Here is a 16961-nt window from a genome sequence, read left to right on the forward strand (position 1 = left end):
GCGACACCAAATACGGAATCCGCACGCAATGGGAGTTGGAGGATAAAATATTTGGTTAAGTATATTACGTTTTAAAAAAAATTATTTTTATATGAAAAATTAATTTTTTTTTCATTTAAAATATGATAATTAATTAAAATAGATTAATTGAATAACACTAATCAGATCCCGGGTAATTATCACATGCAGTTGCTTAATTTTATAAGTATCTTTATAAAAATTACTTAACTTTATTTTATTTTTTTTGTAAAACACATTAAACTTCAATTTGATTTTATAAAAGTCATGTGATTGAAAATTAAAGATTTTAAAGGGAATATTTAGTTCACCTATTGAGTGCAACTGGTAACTGATAGACACCCAAACAGGTGAATTAGAGTGAGTGTTTGATAAATTTAAAAAAATAAAGCTGGTAGTTGATGAGTAGTAAATATGATACTCATTAGCTGTAGTTTGTATTAGCTTTATTTTCAGAGTTTTTGCTCATTTAATTTTATTTTTTATTTGACCATATTATCCCTTTTTATTTAACTTAAAAATTAATATTATTAATATTTTTATATTTTTTATTTATAATTTTAACATTTTAAATAACACATTTCAATTTTGTTAAAATATTTTTTATTAATAACATAAAATATAAAATATTTATTTATATCTAAAAACTTAAATTAATTATAAGCTTTTTCTTTATCAACAATAATAATTACTTTATTATTTTATCTATATTTTAAAATTATTTAATTACTTTTTAAAAAAATTAATTATTTTTTATTTCAATAATAAAATAAATGATATAATATAATAGATTAATAATTATATATTTATTTTAATAATTTTATATTTAATTTAATAATAAAATAAATAATATAATAAAATAAATTTATAATTTTATATTTATTTTAATAATAAAATAAATTATATAATATATACCCTTATTAGTTATTTAACATATCAACAGCAACAGCTAAATATAATTTTACCAAATACTTAAAATAAATCACTTATCATCAACTATCGGCTATCAACTATCAGCTAACAGTAGCAACTTTTAACTAGCGATTATCCTGTTAGCTATTTTATAAATAAAATTATCTTATTTATGAGTTTATTGAAAAAAAAAAAAAAAAATAGGACACATATAATACCCCTCACCGTCAAATTGCTCCCTTTTTCTATCTCTTCTTCATCAAAAAACCACTAATTAGGTAATTTTAATTATAAAATAGTTGATGGATTAACTGATTAACCCAAAAATTTTTAATTTTAAGTTTAAATCATTTTTATAAAATCAAATTAAATTTCAATGAATTTTATAAAAAAAATTTAAAATTTAATTATTTTTATAAAAATACTCATAAATAAAATTAAATAATTACATGTAATAATTATCCCTTAACCCCGAATTCCAAGACACAAACCCAGCCCAAAAACATCAACAACACAAAATCTAGCAAATCAAGAAAACCAAAAATCCTAAACCTAGCAAATCCAGTAATTAAAACTCAAAATACATCAAAAAAATTCAAAATCATCAAGCCAAGTCCTTCACAGCGATGTGGGGTTATGTTCTTTTTTTTTTTCATTTTAAATTTTTATTAAATAGAATAAATAATTTTTAATATTTAAAATAAAAAATATTTTATTAATAAAATTAGAAAAATTATTATTTTAATTTTTTATAAAAAATTAGACATATTTAAACTTAAACAGAAAGTTATGAATTAATTACAAAAAAAAATTAAAAATTATACTTATTTAGACGTAAACTAAAAATTTAAGAGCAAAATTTAGTTTTTTTTTTTAATGGATATTGTACTAAATTTGTTTAATTTTTTTATGGATATTGTAGAGTCAGAATAAAAGCTAATGGTTTTCACTGATCTAATTGATGGAAAGTGGCATACGAATTTTGAATGGTGGCCAGAAGAATTGATTTTTATCACTAACGGTGATCATGATATGCAACAGTGACCTGATGGACAAAGCGATGACATAATGGCAAATTAGGCAATCAAAAATTAAATAATTAAATTTAATCATCAGACCTCTCTAATATATCCTGTATTAGTGAGATTTGATAATCGGATTTTAGTCTAACAATACATATTAAGTTTTTTTTAATACTATTATCAATAAATTTTTACTTATAAAAAAAATTAAATCATTAAAACAGCTGTGGCCACGGTCAAAATGGATGTAGAAACAGCAGCTCCATTTAATTTATTATTATTTGGCTATTTATTTTCATCACCTCTAATGGATTGTTTGATTGTTTTGCTTTGTAATTTATATATTTTGACGAGGGATAGAGAGATAGAATAAGAGAAATAACAATGGAGAGAGAGGCAAGAGAGAGATGAGAGATGAATCAAATTAAAAAAAAATAAAATGAAAAAATAATATGGCATGTAATATAATAATCTAAGTGTAAAAAGTTAAAATCTCCAAATTGATTTTTAAATTTTGGATACAATTTTTTTCAATTTTTAAAGTTGTGATTAAATTTTCTAAAATTAAAAGTTTTGTATATGGTAAAGGGATCAAGCTTATCTAGGAATAAAATTATATTTTACCTTCATTTGATTTATTGTAGGCTCAACTTACACGTGAACCTACTTTTTGAATACGCTGAAAGTACTAAAAAATAATACTTCATATAGAAATAAATTCAGTTAATTTCTTGATTTAAGATGATGGATGTCATTTTCTTTGTGAGTTAAGAAGTATAAATACTGAGCGTATTCAATAATTTCTCAAAAATTTATGATATTTAAGAATTGTTGCAGATTCTACATTTTATTTTTTAATTATAAAACTTTAAATATTTATCATAAATTAGCTTTTAATATTTGAATTTGATCATATTTTTATGTTTGAATTTTAAATTTAATTATAATTTAATTTTTTTATTATTAAAATTTTAAATATTTCTCATAAGTTTATAGTTTCATAACTTTTAATAATATAAAATTTCAAATTTTTTTATCTTTAATAAAAAAATTATCAATGTGCCTATATTATAGAAAACCTCCAAAATTTTTAATTCAATAATTTATCTATTTTTTAACAAAAAGTGATTAATAGAATAATAAAAATTAAAATTTGATGAAATTTATTAAATTATTTATTTATATTTAAAATTTTATAAAAATAATTCAATTGATTTTTTTTTGTCAACTCTCATGTTTAGAATGGCAAAATGCAATTCTTTTTAACTTTAAAAATAATTTCATTGTCAAAAAAAAAAATAAAATCAATTCTATATGCTAATTTGCTGACCCCAGCCAATTCTTGTTCCAGTAAGGGTCACAATGCTGAAATCTAGGGATTTCCTTGTCCATTACACCGAGGGTCTCCACAGCAGAATTCTTGTTTTCCTTGTCTATGAAATGGATTATAACAGACTCTGCCGAAGTCCTTATAAACGCCGATGGGATATCTGATCGCCGGTGAATAACTTCCAAATCGTCGATAACCGAAGGCATAAAAAGGCGATTTGACTGGATAGAAATCGACACTTGCAGGAGCTGATGGAGGAGGAGAGACCGTTTTGAGAGACTTTGGAGTGGAGAGAATGGCTCTAATCTTCGCACCAGGACAGCATCGATCATATTCTTCAATGAGAAGCGCCAATTCCTCATCGGATTTGATAGAAATTAACATCTCCAAATTTCCATTCGGCAACTGACACTTCAATTGCATAGAATATCCACAAAATTCTTCAAGCTTAATTATCAGCTCTGCAACAATCAACCACGGTCAGTTGCTTTAAAAAAAAAAAAGAAATACAAAATTCCCCTAATATTCAAAGAAATTAAATGAATCAATAACCGATGAACAAACCTGTAAAGGATATAGAACGATCGACGGCTAGAATTCTGGTAAGACCACCAATGTAACGAAGCTTTCCATCAACCGGTCGTGGAAGAATCTTACCACCATAGCTACAAAGAAACTTGATAGTATCTGCACTTCTCTTTGGTTCACTGTCGCTCACCATGTTTCTCTTAAGAGTGTAATTCTGTAAAGGAAAAGGAAGTCTCGAGTTCGATTGGAAAAGAAGATACACCGAAGAGAAAATTCTGGCAAGGGATGGAAGGGTTATTGAAACTGAAGAGGAGAGGATGGCTTGTGTTTCAAACCGCAAGGAATGTAAAATTGCGGGGTATAAATAGGGAAATAGAGTGACACTAAATACGGAATCCGCACGCAATGGGAGTTGGAGGATAAAATATTTGGTTAAGTATATCCCGTTATTAAAAAAAATTTATTTTTATATGAAAAATTAATTTTTTTCATTTAAAATATGAAAATTAATTAAAATAAATTAATTAGATTAAATTAAAATCTTGTAAAATTTTAGGTTTTATTGTAATTTGTGAATTGACGATGCATATATTGTATTTCACTATTCATATTTTTATCTTAAAAAATTCTATAAATATGATTTACTAACCAAAATTTACATAGAAATATGAAACATCATTTAACCTCTGTAATTTGGGAATTTAGCTAATTTTAATTTTTTTGTCTAAATTAATTATGAAATTTTAAATATAAATTAAATTTAATCTAAAAATTAAAATTTATGGACTAAACTTCTTAATATTTTGATTTATATCAAAAATTAAAAAGTTTAATTTCTTGATTTTGAGCCAAATTTCTTGATTTAACCCATAAATTAAGAAGTTTAATTTCCTTATTTTTTTAGTTAAATTTAATTAAAATTAAAAATTTTAAATAAATCTCTAAACACTAACATGAATACTATGTCATTAAACAATATAAATAAGAGAAGTAGTGTTTTGACCTTGGTCAAATAACTAAATGCTACTAATATAATTCATACAAAATCGAGTTAAAAATTTAGCAAAGCCAGCATGGAATCAGAGAATTAACATGGTAGTTAAAGATACAAAGTTTGGTAAAAAAGACAATATGGTCAAGAAGTCATGACAGATGACTAGGCCGAGCATCAGATGGATCGATTTGACTAGGCCAAGCATCATATAGCTCGGCCAGGCTCGAATCGAGCATAACCATGCATGAAGACATCCGAGCAATAGTAGGATTGGATGTTCGTCCAATTTACCCAACAACACCCAACCGAGAGTTAGTAAAAAAAGTTAACCATGGAGGCAGATTTGAGGCGGGAATGTTGGGATAGGAGCTGAGCATATCAAGATTCTCCTCACTAATTTGAACCATTCCCTAGCTGTCAATCTATAAATACTAAAAGCAAAGCTGAAATCAGGTATGTTTTACATTATTGAAATTCTCTATTGAACTCTTCTTTCTGTAACACCCCAAAAAATTTTAAATTTATGAGCATTTTTGGTATTTTAATTTTATTTAAATTTTAGGAATTTTTTTGAGATTTTTCGGATTTTAAAAATCGGGTTCGATTTTTCGAAAATATAAACTTTGATGAATTTTAAAAATTAATTTAAAGACCACGTGGCAAAACTAAAAATATATTTGGAGTCTACGTATTTTTCTGAGTTTTCTGAAATTTTTTCAGAATTTTTGGACCTCGTTTTCGGTCGCGAGGCAGAGTAAAAATTTAAAATTTTGTATTTAGAATCGAACCGGCCGAATCGAACCGGACCGGATCGGACAGGTCGAATCGGACCAGCTCCCTTCCCTTTTTCTTCCCCCGCGCGCGTCCCTTCCCCCTTCTCTCTTCCTCCCGTTTTCTCTCTCCTCCTGCCCCTGCCGCCGGCCAGCCACCTCCCCCTGCCACCCCACTGACCTACGGTAGCCACCTAGCCTCCCGGCCATGACCCAACGGCCGGAAATCGCGCGCGATTTCCCTCCCTCGTACGCGCGGCGTTTCGGCTTCCCCGGCCAAAATCCGGCTGATCCGGCCACCAATTGGACCGGGTCTTGTATCTAAAATCATCTACTCGGCGAGAGCTTTCCATAGACACCAAGAACGCCGAAATCCATTAAGCGGTTTGTCCAATTTTTGCTCGGGAAGTTTTTAGCCCATTTCGATTTTTGGGCTAGATTTCTCGAAAACCGTGAATCCCAAGAGAAAACCGAGAGTACCAGCACGCTCCACTCGTCGAGAGCTTCGCGGCGACATAAATTTCAAATTTTTTCGACACCGTTTTTCGGTGGGTCCCACGAAACTTTGCAGTGTTTTTCCGAGCATTTAATGAGCTTAGAAAATTCTGAAAAATTTATGTACTAACCCTCGTGTTATGGGCTTCGTGTAGGTATCCTCGATTCGCGGAAATTCGATAGTTGACCGAGTGCGAAATTAGGCGAACGGATTGCACTGGAAAAAGTCTCTGAATTGGACCGAGGTTTTGGCTAGCCCCCCATTGTCAGACATCCCGAGCGCGTTCCTGAAGTCGGAATTGGCAAAGGTAAACCCGAACCTTGCTTTTTCATAATTTTCTAGTGCTTAAATAGGATTAAAAATCCATAAAATATTCGTGGTAGCTTAGAAAATTATGATTCTTTTTGCAATAGCTTAGTAATATTGCTAAGGACCGCGGGGCAAAGTTTTAGAATTTTTAGAGCTTATTTGGGCAGTTTTTGCAAAAATGATCAATTATAGGGACTAAATTGAAATTTTACATGTTGTGATGGATGATTGATTTGGTGGGCCCAGGAGGGGCTGTGTGATGTGATTGAGTTGTGGACATATGGATTGTGAATATAGAAGTGTGTTTTGAGCCCTTTTGCAGGTTGGGTAGGTCCTAGGTATAGGGGAGACTCTGCCGGATTTTCGGCACGACTTAGGACGTATTGGTCTTTTTCTTTGTTTGTATTGAGTCAAATTTATTAAATGATTGTAATAAAATTGTCAGGTGAGCCGGGACAGCCTTCTTCCTCCGCCCAGCCGCCTCAGTGACCATCGTCAAGTCTGTGAGTAAAATATTAATTTTAATTGTAATTTCGATATTATTATATGTTCAAGCATGCCCATGCATCACTTATATGCATATATTTATGTAGTTAAACTCTAGGCACGATTTATGTTGCATTCATAACTGTTAGCGTGCCATGGATGTTGTTGTAGTAATTTAGAGCAGTGTGCGTACGTTGGCGTGCGTGTGATGTGGTGTGGACTATGGATAGGACGGGTAGACACGGCTTGAGATCTTCGCTGGGACCCGGTCCTTCGGGGTAGACACTGCTTGAGTTCTTCGCTGGGACCCCGATTTGGTTATTAAGTGGAAGTCCGAGCTGAGTTCTTCGCTGGCACCAGGTTGGATTTAAGAGAGCTGTATAGGGGATCAGCTCCCATATATTATGATTGATGTTACAGGGTGCGTGAGTGCTCCAAATTACCTTTTTGATGTTATGATGTGAAAATATTATTGATGTTGCATTTCACTCTACAGGGTGCATTAGTTTTAGATAGTTATAGAGATTATGGTTAAAATTGATATTTTACTCTCTGAGTCGAACGCTCACTCCTGTTCAATATTTTTTCCAGGCCACAGGAGGATATTTTTGAGGTTAACCTGCTTCCTTTCCTCGCAGGTTATTTATCAATATTTGTGTAATTTTATTTACTCCTAGAATTTCCGCATGTGTTAGAAATGTTTACTTGATTTGGGTCTGTAAACTAAATTATTATTTTGGACCTGTAAACTTAATATTCTATGCATGTTTGATGGATTGGATGAGGGAGCTGAGCTCCCATTTATTTTTATGCTGAAGAGTATGTGGAGGGTGAGCTGAGCTCCCAAATTGAGTATTTATTGTGTTTACAGGTCGGGTGAGTCGAAAACTCCCCGTTGGAAAGTCCATTTTATGGCCGGACTCTGTCCGTTTGGTTTCTTGAAATTGGGCCCAAATGGGCCTTAGAATTGGGTTAATGAACAGTTAGGCTTACTATGGGCCTCGGGGGCTTTAGGCTGGCCCAGGTCCTAGTGCCGGTCCGGCCCATAGGTTGGGTCGTGACACTTTCATTCTCAAACTAACTCTCAATCAAACTCTAACTTGAGCGTCAAAGTAGTTGACTAATAGGTCACCGACCTTATCTTTTCTCTCTATGTTACAGGCTAATAAGGTATCAAAATTGGTTAAAAGAGATTCACAGCAACATCAACTATCTTAAAAGTTATTGTCAAATAAAGTCTTAGAATTAAACGCATTATTAAATATTTTTTATACAATTTATTTTAATAAAATTTAAATAAAAAATTTCACGAATATGAAGCGAAGTAAATACCTCATTTAATTTTGATTGGAATTAGAACTTAACACTTTCTTGTTTTGGGAAACATTTTTAATGCAATTGAGCTTGTCAAATAATTTTAATTAACTAGATAAAATTAAAATGAGACGATTAAATTTTAATTTTATAAAAGACTATTTTTTTGAGCATTTTTATGAAAAGATTTAGATTAAATTATGCTGTAATTCGATTACGTAAGTGGTTAATAATTGCATTAATGATTCATATTAGAAACTTTGCTTTGATTGTCTCATTTCATTGCATGCGCAAAGAAAAAAGAGGTTTGTGAGTGGATCCCATGCACAGCACAGCACAAAGAAAGATTTTTCTATACATGAATCCATTATTCCGTTACTTGTTTGTGACACATTCCTTTCACATCGTAAGAAATATTATTTCTGATAGATGGTTTAGTTGTGAAACGGTCTCTTCACTTCCATTGATGCTGAATCCTGTTAGCTATACGTGCACAGAGTTTTTAATAATTATCCTCTTTTTGAACTTCGAACTTCTTCCTCTCTTAGGGCTTCTTTCATTCTATGGATTCATCTTTTCACTTTATATATATATATATATATATGAACTGCCTATCTAAGTATTCAACAGCTAACAAAATTTTTTTCTAAATTTAGTTTTTTGTGAATTCAATACAGAGCATGCTTTGGATACAATAAAAAGAGTTTATTAACAATTTTTTTTACCAATAATAATAAAAAGTATCAATAAATTAGAGATATTTTTAATATTAATAAAAAAAATCATCATATTAGAAATTTTCTTGATATCAATTAATAAGAAAAATCAACATATAAAAATATTAGTGATGCTAATAAAACAGTGTCGCCATATTAAAAATATTCATGACATTAATTAAAAAAAATCAACATATTAGAGATATTCTCAATGCTCATAAAAAAGTATCGATATATTAAAGATATTTCTAAAATTAATTAAAAATATATTATAAGCATATTAAACATATTAACAGCAGTAATAAAAAAAGTCAACATATCAAAGATATCTTGATGTTAATAAAAAAAAATATCGACTTGTGAGAGATATACTTGATATTAATTAAAAAAAAAGTCAGCATACTAGACATATTTATGATATTAATAATAAAAAAAAAGTCATCTTATTAAAGACATTATCCACATTAATTAAAAATAGTGTTGATACATTAGAAATATTTTCAATATTAATAAAAAAAAATTATCATATTAAGAATTTTGTCGATATTAATGTAAAAGCATCGGCTAGATATTTTCGATATTAATGAAAAGGTGTTTGACATATTAAAATATTCTTAACATTAATATAAAAACATTGGCTTAATACAAGTAGTTTTGATATTAATGAAAAAAATGTTGATATATATTATAAATAGTATTAAAAAGAAAAAGAGAGAGGTATTTTAATTTTAAATATAAGTGTAATTTATTCCCTTCACTCCACTTGGATTCACTCATTCTCTTTCCCTTCTGTTCCTTTTTTTACCCATCACCACGAGATCTTAAAATCTCCAAGCCCTAAGAATGAAATTATCTAATTCTTTCCTCAAATCTCTTATTGTTTTCTACTAGTGAAGCCATGAATTGTGACAAACGGTGTGGAAAGAAGAGAATAAGGTGTCATTTCTCCTTCAACAAATTCCTTAATTGAAGGTAATTTCAATTAATCGTTGAAGCTTGTTAATTCGCGCGTATGGGTAATACGTAAGTCAAATCATTCGAAAACCATCTGACTTTTGAAAGCCTTCATCTGTTTTCTGCAATTTTCGGCCTTTGAAGGCCTCCTTACTGATTGTGATTATGTTTTTTTTTTTTTAGTAATTTTTTATTTTTGAATGAACTAATAAATATTTATATTATCATTTGATAATTTTCATTAAATAAGTTTTCAATATAATTCTCAAATAAAGTAAGCTTTTTAAACTTGATATATATATATATATATGTAATTTAACATTAATTTTTAATAGTAACTCAAATAGTAATACCACATATAATCTTAATTTTTTTATGGAAAAAAGGAAAACGTGATTTCTATTTAGTTTATAATATTATCATTAAAAAAAATTTAATTTAAAAGGTGATTTTTATTTAGTTTATAAATATTACCATTATAATTTTTAAAATTTAAAAGGTGATTTTTATTATGAATATTTGTATAGTTATTTTTAAATAAAAATTAATTTTTTCAATTGAAAAAAATTTAAAATAGTGATTCTTATGAAAGCCTATCTTCATTTGAAATAAATAAATAAATAAAAATTTCATTAATCAAATGCAAATTAATACAAATAGCATAGCGAGGACAATACTCATCTCTTGCAAACCAAACATGAAATGAACATAAGCAACAAAAGTACAATAAACTCATTGATCTTAAATGTAATCTTACCAAAATAAAGATGAGTGTGACAATAGAGAGAGATTTTTAGATTGGGATTTCACCGAATAAGGTCGGTTACTTTCCCATGTAGCAGATCTATAAAGGAAAACAGAAATTTGGAAATCAAATTGGCAAATTCTGGTAACTGTTTTTCTTGGTAAAGGGAAAATGTTAAAGTCAAAGTCCAATTGGAATTAGAAAGTATAATTAGTTTAGGAAGTATAATTAGTTAGGAAGTTTAATAGAATTTAAATTATGAAATTTAATAATTAGAGTTCTAAAAGGACTAAATTTTAGTGGCTTATATATATGAATAGTTGGTTGGCCATTATATGGAATATATTGTAGAGAGCTCACAAAGTGAAGAGGTGTATTGAATTCCGTGAGTTTTGTTTGAGTAATTATGATAGTAAGAAAAATAATTAGTAGTTGTAATTATTTTTCCTTGATAATGGATTTATTTAGTGGAGTAGGCTTATGTCGAACCACGTTAAATTTTATGTTCCTTATTTTGTGTGAGTGTGATTTTCTCAACAAGTAATAGTAGAGCTGTGGTTCTAGATGTCAAAAATAGCAAGCACAAAATTTGAGGTGAAGCAGTTCGATGAGAAAAATAATTTGAGGTGAAGCAGTTCGATGAGAAAAATAATTTCAGATTATGGCAAAGCACCATGAATGATGTCCTTGTACAACAAGGATTAATTAAAGCATTGAACGAGAAGCAACCAATGACCATGAAAAATGATGATTGGGAGGAGCTTCAACAAAAGGCTGTGAGTACAATTAAATTGACGTTAGCCCTAGATGTAAAGTACAATGTATTGGAGAAAACTTCGCCACTTATTTTATGGAAGAAATTGAAGAGCTTGTACATATCAAAATCACTCACAAATAATTTGTAATAGAATAATGAGTTGTACCAACTCAGAATGGATGAAGGTGTTGATGTGAGGTTTATTTTTAATAAATTGATTACCCAATTAGCTAGTGTTAATGTGAAGGTTGATAAATAAGATAAAACACTCTTACTTTTAACCTCTCTCCCACACTATTATAAAAGTTTAGTAATAACTCTAACAGTTGGAAATGAGACTTTAAATGTAGAGGAGGTTAACATTGTTATCTTGGATGATGACAAGTTTAAGAAGACAGGTATTAGCAATGAAAGTAGAGCTATTGTTGCTGGTTATAGTTATGGTAGAAGCAATCTGTGTGGAAATAATTAGAGAAAAAATAATAGATCGAGCTTGAGACCACGAGTAGACCATGAAAATAAAGAATACTACTATTGTCATGAGAAGTGTCACGTTTAATACCATTGTATGAAGATGAAGGAAGATCTTGCAGAGTTTAAACAATTTAAAAAGAGTCATAGAAAATAAAAAGAAGAAACTAGTACAATTGCAATGGATGATGGGGTTGATGGTGAATGTTTGAGCGTGGATGATGATAAGGAAAAGGCAAAAGATCTATTACAAGATGAATGGTTAATGGATTCTGCTTGCCAATTCCATATTTGCTCAAATAATGAGTGATTTGATGTGATTAAAGAAAATAAAGGAGAAAAAGTGAAGCTAGCTAATGGAAACAAGATGGAAGTTGAAGGTGTTAGAAGAGAAAATATCAAGCTTCATGGTGATCAAGTTAAAGTATTCGATGAAGTGAGATATATTCCTAAATTTGAAAGGAACTTAATTTCCTTGGGTAAGTTAGATTTTTTGGGTTATGAATATTTGATTCATATTGAAGTCATGAAAATTAGCCAAGGTGCTCTTGTGATCATGAAGGGCAAGAAGATTGGTACAAAGAATCTCTACAAATTGAAAGGAAATACATTGATTGGAAGAATGCAAGTGGAAGCAAGAGGCAACATCAACAATCAAGAGTGCAAGGAAGTATCCAAGAGAAAATTGACTTCTACAAAAATTGTGAAGACTAATTTCATTTGATTTAGAGGTAGAGATTGTTAGAGTCAAAGTCCAATCGAAATTAGGAAGTATTATTAGTTTAGGAAGCATAATTAGTTTAGAAAGTTTAAAAGAATTTAAATTATGAAATTTAATAGTTAAAATCCTAAAACAACTAGGTTTTAGTGGCTTATATATATGAACAGTTGGTTGGTCATTATATGAAATATATTGTAGAGAGCTCACAAAGTGGAGAAAAGTGGAGAAGTGTGTTGAATTCCGTTAGTTTTGTTTGAGTGATTTTTAGGGTGAGAAAAATAATTAATGGTTGTAATTATTTTTCCTTAATAATAAATTTATTTAGTGGAGTGAAATTACGTCAAATCACATTAAATTTTATATTTTTTATTTTATATGAGTGTAATTTTCTCAACGGAAAATTATAAGCAATAAAATTATAAGAGCCTGTTACATCCCAACCCACTCGTGAGACTTTTGGGAAAGCCTATTGAGTGGGATTTAGAGAGGCATAATCATGTTAGGGTTACCGTTGTTTTATTCCTTTGTTTTATTCTAATAAATTTTCATTGCTTATAAAAAAAACATGAGGTGCAGGTAAACCCAACAAAGCATTAACGAACCAATCTCACAGAAGCACGTTATATCATAAAAGGGAAGCACGAACCAGGAAACCAAATGCCCGTGTTATGCAGATTATTTATTTTTTATTTTAATAATATAATTTGATACATATTTTTTATATTTTATATTTACATAATTATATTATAAAATATTAAAAATAAAATTTTTAATTAATTTTAATTTTATTTCAAATGTTAATAAATAAATAAATTGATTAATATATTATTTATTATTATTATTATTATTGACATATACCAATAAAAGAATAAATGAAATAGAGAATAAAAATTAATGAAATTAATTCTATGTATCAGTAAAAAATTTTTTAATACATATTAAAAATTTAAGTCATAGGTCTCGCTTGACTTAATCTAATAGCTGAAAGCATATAATTCACGTGGTAGATTCACATTTAAATTTTAACTTTTTCAATTTCTTATTTAAAAAAAATTAAGCCATAAAATATAAATAATGATACAATTAAATTTATATATTTATAAAGTCATCATTATAATTAAAAAATTGTGGTGGCTTGAGGTATATGAATTTTCCCATTCCTAGCTAGATTAAGTAGAATCCTATTTATTAATATATTTTATTAATTTAAATTTATTTATACATTATAGTATATACTATAAGAGCAAATCAGAAGGACTATTCTACCATTATTCCCTACCTTTCATGAAATGACACTGTCTCCTCTCTCTACAACTCTTGTCTGCCTTTGCTTTTTGGAGTTATTCAAGGGACAATGTAAATTTCTTAAACCTCCGTTGCATGTTAAATTTTTATTTGAGTTTTAATAATTTTATATTTTAAAATTAATTTTAAAATAATATATAATAAAAATGAGATGAATATATAAAAGTAATATCTCAAGTTATATATGTTATTAATTTAATATATAAGTGTATATATATATAATTTAATTATATATATACATTTAAAATAAAAAAGATATTTGTTCATTTTCATATTTTATTTTCATTTGTTTAATATTTATAATTCTCTACCCACTTTGCTACAAGTGCACTGAGTTTCTAATGATGATCTTCTTTTTGAACTTTGAACTTCTTACTCTATTGGGACTTCTTTCATTCTCTCTGTTATGATTCAAGTTTTTACTTTCTCTATAAACTGTTTATAGGCATTTATTAGGGTTACTGAACTTTAAGATTATAAGTATTTATTTGGGATAAATTTCAATAACTGTTCCTGAATTTTAAAATTTGTAACAAAGTTGTTAAACCTAAAAATGTAGTATAAAACTTTTTGAACTTTAAAATTTTATATAATAAAATTATTTTAACTCTCAATAGCCAATTTATAAATAACATTCTAATATGAACAATTTTGAGTGGTGATAATGTTAATAATTATTATTGCATTTCCAAGGTAAAGTTCCTAGAATCATTTGTTATACATCTAATATTTCATTATTTCGTAAAATTAAATTTCTTTTTATTATTAATTTATGAAAAAAATCATAGTAAGTTTTACTACTATCACATAAAAGATAGAGAATTATCCACGTCATTGCTACTTTACATTGTATAAATTGTCTATCGAGAGTTACAATGATTAATTATCTAAAATTTTAAAATTTAGAAAGTTTTATGTTACTTTTTTAGTTTATGATGACTCTATTACAACATCTAAGATTCAAAAACAACTCTTAAAATTTATTCTATTTATCGGTATGAAAAATTCTGACCTATGCCCTGTTCATCGTAGATTAAAGAGAATATATTTGATAGAACTTACATATAAAATAGATATAATCAATATATTTATATTTTGAATATATAATAAATCAGGTAAATTTTCCTTATATGTATCTTGAATTGCAATTTTGCAAATGTAATTATTAAATCTCAAATGCTAAATTATGTGGCAATTGATACTTCCTGCTCACCTAAAATATAAAATTTTTTTAATGCTGAATTAGAACTGAGAGGTGAAATTATTATATCATGTATGTAGTAGGGCATTATTAAAAAGTAATATCATTATAGCATGTGGGTTCTCCCATTCAGGAATTTTAGATTTTAATTAAGATTTAATAAAAGTATGATCTAATTAATAATAATCATATGTATTGTGAATAATATAAAATCAGAATGTGAGATCCATAATTTTATGAGTGAAAATTAACATGTTAGACCCAAATTAAACCAATGATGAGACTTTTGAATTGTACTGATCTTTCTCTTACCACTATCCGGCCCATAATTTAGCTCATGATTGCTTATTGTAATGATTTTTTTAACATATGTTGGGCTTTTCTCTTTTCGTTCTGATTCTTATGCATATGATAGCATTCTCAACAAGAACTCAATCTCTCACTTGGATTAAGTGCATCGCTAGATGTATAAGTTATATATATATATATATATATATATATGATTATGAATTAGAATCGAATTAATTCGTGAGTTATAAATTATTTTTTATCAAAATAATTTGATTTTATTATTTAAACTTTTGACTCAAAATTTAAATTGATTTAACTAATTTAAAGGGTTGAGTGATAAAAGTTGTTGGTAACTATTTAATTTTACTAGTCATTTGAATTGAGACGGTTAAAATGGAATAATTATATAATAAATCGGTAATTTCATGTAGAATATCTTATATGAAATGATAAATAAATAAGAATTAATCATGTATAGATAAATAGACGTTACAAAATTATAAGTACTTGTTAATTACCAAGCAGTTTTTACTTTTTAAAAACTTAGTAATTTAAGTATTTAACTTTTATTGCCTAGCCATTTCATGTTTAACCTAATAATTGGCTTGATAACTGCCAGGGCCTACTGTTATTTTATATGAGATTCTCAAAAAAGAGAGACTGATTTGGGAGCAAGAAAATGGACAGAACAAAGAGAATCAGAGAAAATCAGAATGAATTGACTTGTAAGTTTTTATGAGCAAGAAAACACAGAGAGAGAGAGAGAGAGAGAGAGAGAGAGAGAGAGAGAGAGAGTTCTTTTAATTTGTTATTAACTAAAAAAGAGATAGGTAGAAAGAACTAAGTTTTTGGCACAATTCTTGATTGTTTTAGGAGTAGTGGAAAAGTTTAAATTTCATTCACTTTTCATAATTAATAATTAATGCTCATGCAAGGATCAACTCTATCCTCTTGATAAGACTAGCTATCAGTTGTCGAGAGAGAGTGTAAATTACACAAAAATACTTGAACTTGTATTCCAAATCCTAGATGAACATTTAATTTAATCTTACTAATTACTTATCATTAGATTAATTAAAATTTACTTTTTATAAAAAAAAATTATAATAAAATTCTCATTATTTAAAGAAATTTTTTTTTTTAATTTATGAGTTTTAATTTAATATTACTGGAGTCATAAATTCTCAATTTTAAATTCAATCAGAATCAAATGTATTATATATATATATATATATATATATATATATATGTATGTATTAAAGGTACATTTTTTATATTTTTCCTTGTCAATGATCAAGTCTAAGATTTGTGCTGGCACGAAACAATGCACCTTAATGAAAACTCTATTAGCTAACAATAAGTTCTTAAAAATTATGTCCAAAAATTGATTCATTTTACATTATGGTCAATTACATCGGAGCTTTGTTATATCAAATTAATTTTGTCATCTTTGGTTCGGAGTCGATGATTTTTCAAGCAGAAGGATCCCATGCAGAGAATGCTAATGAGGATCAACATATTTCAATCGGAAAAAGATCCCTTTTTCTTGTCCCTGAAAGCAAAATCAGGAGATGTTTTGATTGTTTAAATTACTGTGTTTTTTCTTTCATTGATGCTGAAG

The 16961-nt window shown here is 28.1% G+C and overlaps 1 protein-coding gene across 1 annotated transcript; it reads right to left on the minus strand.

Moving 5' to 3' along the window:
* Positions 1–3269: 3269 nt before the first annotated feature.
* Positions 3270–4170, minus strand: LOC131173221 (protein PAL OF QUIRKY-like). The gene is made up of 2 exons (XM_058135223.1): positions 3847–4170; positions 3270–3743 (listed from the first exon to the last, which is right to left on the minus strand). The coding sequence occupies exons 1-2, from the start codon at positions 4001–4003 to the stop codon at positions 3325–3327; spliced, it is 576 nt and encodes a 191-aa protein (XP_057991206.1). The 5' UTR covers positions 4004–4170; the 3' UTR covers positions 3270–3324.
* Between the last annotated feature and the right edge of the window lie 12791 nt (positions 4171–16961).

Source organism: Hevea brasiliensis, chromosome 14, assembly GCF_030052815.1.
Source record: "Hevea brasiliensis isolate MT/VB/25A 57/8 chromosome 14, ASM3005281v1, whole genome shotgun sequence".
Classification (NCBI taxonomy): domain Eukaryota; kingdom Viridiplantae; phylum Streptophyta; class Magnoliopsida; order Malpighiales; family Euphorbiaceae; genus Hevea; species Hevea brasiliensis.

Bases quoted from the DNA above. Each gene is read 5' to 3' on its own strand.
- LOC131173221 (XM_058135223.1), bottom strand. From the start codon at position 4,003: ATGGTGAGCGACAGTGAACCAAAGAGAAGTGCAGATACTATCAAGTTT. The intron at 3,744-3,846 runs GTTTGTTCATCG...TGATTGTTGCAG, and splicing joins TCGTTCTATATCCTTTACAG to AGCTGATAATTAAGCTTGAA.